Source organism: Seriola lalandi, unplaced genomic scaffold (assembly GCF_002814215.2).
Source record: "Seriola lalandi dorsalis isolate HSWRI2012SDOR001 ecotype SW California unplaced genomic scaffold, Sedor1 jcf7180001973870, whole genome shotgun sequence".
Classification (NCBI taxonomy): domain Eukaryota; kingdom Metazoa; phylum Chordata; class Actinopteri; order Carangiformes; family Carangidae; genus Seriola; species Seriola lalandi.
Window position 1 is genome coordinate 1 of NW_019444536.1, and position 2858 is coordinate 2858.

The 2858-nt window shown below is 44.2% G+C and overlaps 1 protein-coding gene across 1 annotated transcript; it reads left to right on the forward strand.

The window, feature by feature from the left end:
* Positions 1-70: 70 nt before the first annotated feature.
* On the forward strand, positions 71-2430 carry LOC111653046 (ankyrin repeat domain-containing protein 13C-A-like; the record flags this gene model as incomplete). The annotated part of the gene is made up of 2 exons (XM_023403502.2): positions 71-731; positions 2389-2430. Coding segments are annotated over exons 1-2 (427 nt in total), but the record flags the coding sequence as incomplete, so codon positions are not given.
* Between the last annotated feature and the right edge of the window lie 428 nt (positions 2431-2858).

A 2858-nucleotide genomic window follows, 5' to 3' on the forward strand; every position in this document is an offset into this window, starting at 1 on the left:
AGCTAGTGACCGTTAGTAACCTCCCCGAACCCTCGCGATACTACGAGGCGGAAGACATCCGCTGAATCTTCCGTACTAGTCAACTACGTTGTGCAGCAACCAGCGACAGTTTTGAGAGGCAGGAGGAGAGCGGACTGTTTGTTTTCATTATCAGCCGGTGCTAAGCGGGAGCTGCTGCCTGTTCGTTTTTGTTTCTGCCTATCCAGTGTTAGAATTAAGTGTTTTCATGTTGTGCAATTTTCGGTGTTTGTGTGAAGAATTCCAACTGGCGAATCGCATCAGTTGGCCCGGAGGGTCATCGTCCGCGACGACACCCTCTGCTCCGTTAGCGCCAACTGTTTAGAAAATGACCGGAGAGAAGATCCGCTCCCTGCGCAAGGACCACAGGCCGAGCAAGGACGAGGATTTACTGGAGCCGGACGAGGAGGCTGCGACTGGGACCTTCACCGCCTCCAAGTCGAACAACAAGAGCAGAGCGAGTAAAATCTTCAGCAATCACAAGTTAGTCAAGTCGTCGTCCACACAACAGCAGCAACAGCAGAACCAGCAGTCGCAGATTAATGCTAACACCAACACGCTGTCAACATCGGATGTTATCGATGACAACAACAAGAACCCCATTATCCGAACTGGACAGGACTTTCCGGTGCACGAATGTGTGTTTAAAGGAGATGTCCGACGCCTGTCTTCGCTCATACGGACGCAGAATATCGCCCAGAAAGACATCCACGGTGAGTACCAGCTGCTTATCACACTGGCCCCGAAGGCAGGAGCCAAAAAGCCTATCGCGAGCCATCAAATTTCAAGGTGCAGTGAAGCTCAGTTTTAGCTAATAGGCCATCATTCTCCATCAGCACTGAAAGTAGGCGAGGCTTTTCCCTGCCAAGGCCTGGATAGCTGAACTCAAGGAGGAACAGTTTGACACCTCTACCTTGCAACTAAATCACATCCAGGTTCCTTTAGTCAACTTAATTGTTTGCATCAGAAGCCTCAGTGCATCTTCCCACCAATAGCAGTGAAATTCCTGCTTATCAGAATCAGGACTGCAACTAACGATTGTTTTTTATGATTGACTAATCTGTCTGTAATTTTCTCAATTAATCTATTAATTGTTTGGTCAATATTTATGTCATATTTTCTTAAGAAAAGACCCCCAAGAGTCATTAAAACAGTTGCTGATTATTTAATTAATTAATCGACTAATTGTTGTTGCTGAAAGATAAGTCATCTTGTCATCAGTTGGACCAAAGCTTATAGTTGATGTATTAAGAGTTCCTTTGCAAAACTTTGGGAGTCCCTGGCTGATAGCGTCTCTTCAGGAGGGCAAAGTCTGCTCAGATAACACAAGTATTTCCAGAGAAACCCTCCCTGAAATGTTGAAACAGCAAGATGGTTTTGTTCTGGTTCACAGGCCAAGACAAAAAATGGCCCATACATGTGCTCATTGTCAGCATTGGAATCTGGTCTCTCTTCAAATGAAAGCTCTGACATGGTGTCATGCAACAAAGGTGTCAGACAATTGCCTCCGGTGTTGTTGTTCAACTTGAACCTGTATTTTTCAGCAGGTTTGACCGCCTTGTTGTGGATTGGTGTGGCTCAGTGGCAGCCGTTTATGCGTTTACTCACACATTAGTTCAGCTGTTATTGTATACAAGCTGAAGTTAAACTGACACGCAATGTCACTGGAATTCATTTGGTTGTTCCCATTTCCAGTAACAGCCAGTAATATGTAACACTTGAACAGGAGGGGTGGATCCTACACCACAGACCTACCAACATCTTTGTGCATGTGTTGTTCCACTGCCCTATCTGTACAGTTTATCACAATATCCAGCGGGACTTAAAGCTTATCCCCAGCTTGTATTTTGACCCACATCAGGGCTTCTACAACGCAGGCCCTCTTTACTCTGGATGCTTGCCCACAACTCTTCCCCTGGAAGACGAGCCTGAAGGAGCTGACCGGGCAATTTGGCTTCCTCTTGAGGGATTCTCCAATGCTTATGAGGCACATTTCACATCATGGGAGGAAAAATGCTTCTCCACACCTATTCCAAATGTTATTTTTCCTGAATGCATTTCTAGTGTGCAACCCATACCATTCAGTGTTTACTTTGTGTCTTGTAACAAGCCATGTCCCTGCCTGTTAAATGCAGCTCATTTTGGGGGCACAGCAGGTTGATGGACTGTAATATTGCTTGTCATGGTAGGAGAACACACAATAGGCATACACTTACTATATCATTTGGAATTCAATGGATTATGCCTTGCAATTTAAGCATGTAATGCACCTTAAATGTGACAGTCCAAGTGGCAAAGTGCCTGTCACATGTCTCTTACTGAGCTTTATCAAAGACAGTTGACAAATACAGTTTTTTTTCTCTTCTTCAGGAAACACACCGCTGCATCTCGCTGTCATGATGGGGCACAAAGGTGAGAAATGATTAAAGATCCCCTTCATGTGGTTTATTTTTGTCTGTGTGGCCTTCTAAATGAATCTCTCTGCTGTGCTGTATGTCTTTTGTCTTTCTGTTTCTGTATGCATGTGTGTGTGTCTTTGTGTATGCGTTTGTCCGGCTAAGCTAAGCACCACCAGACATTTGTCACAGATCACTACGCAAATCCCAGAAGGCAAGAGGCTCATGCATGAGTAAAGAGGCTGTGTTTATGGATTTTTGCCTGAACAAAAACGGGATTGAGCAAGAAAACAATTTCCTTCTTTTCTTCTATTTAATACATTCACAAAGAATATTAGAGCATATTTAATCAGTCAATATTTCTGCTGACATCTCACGTGTTGAATAGGTTACTTAGTTCTTAGTTTGAATAAGTTGTGAAAAAGAGAAGGGGCCAAATTATGC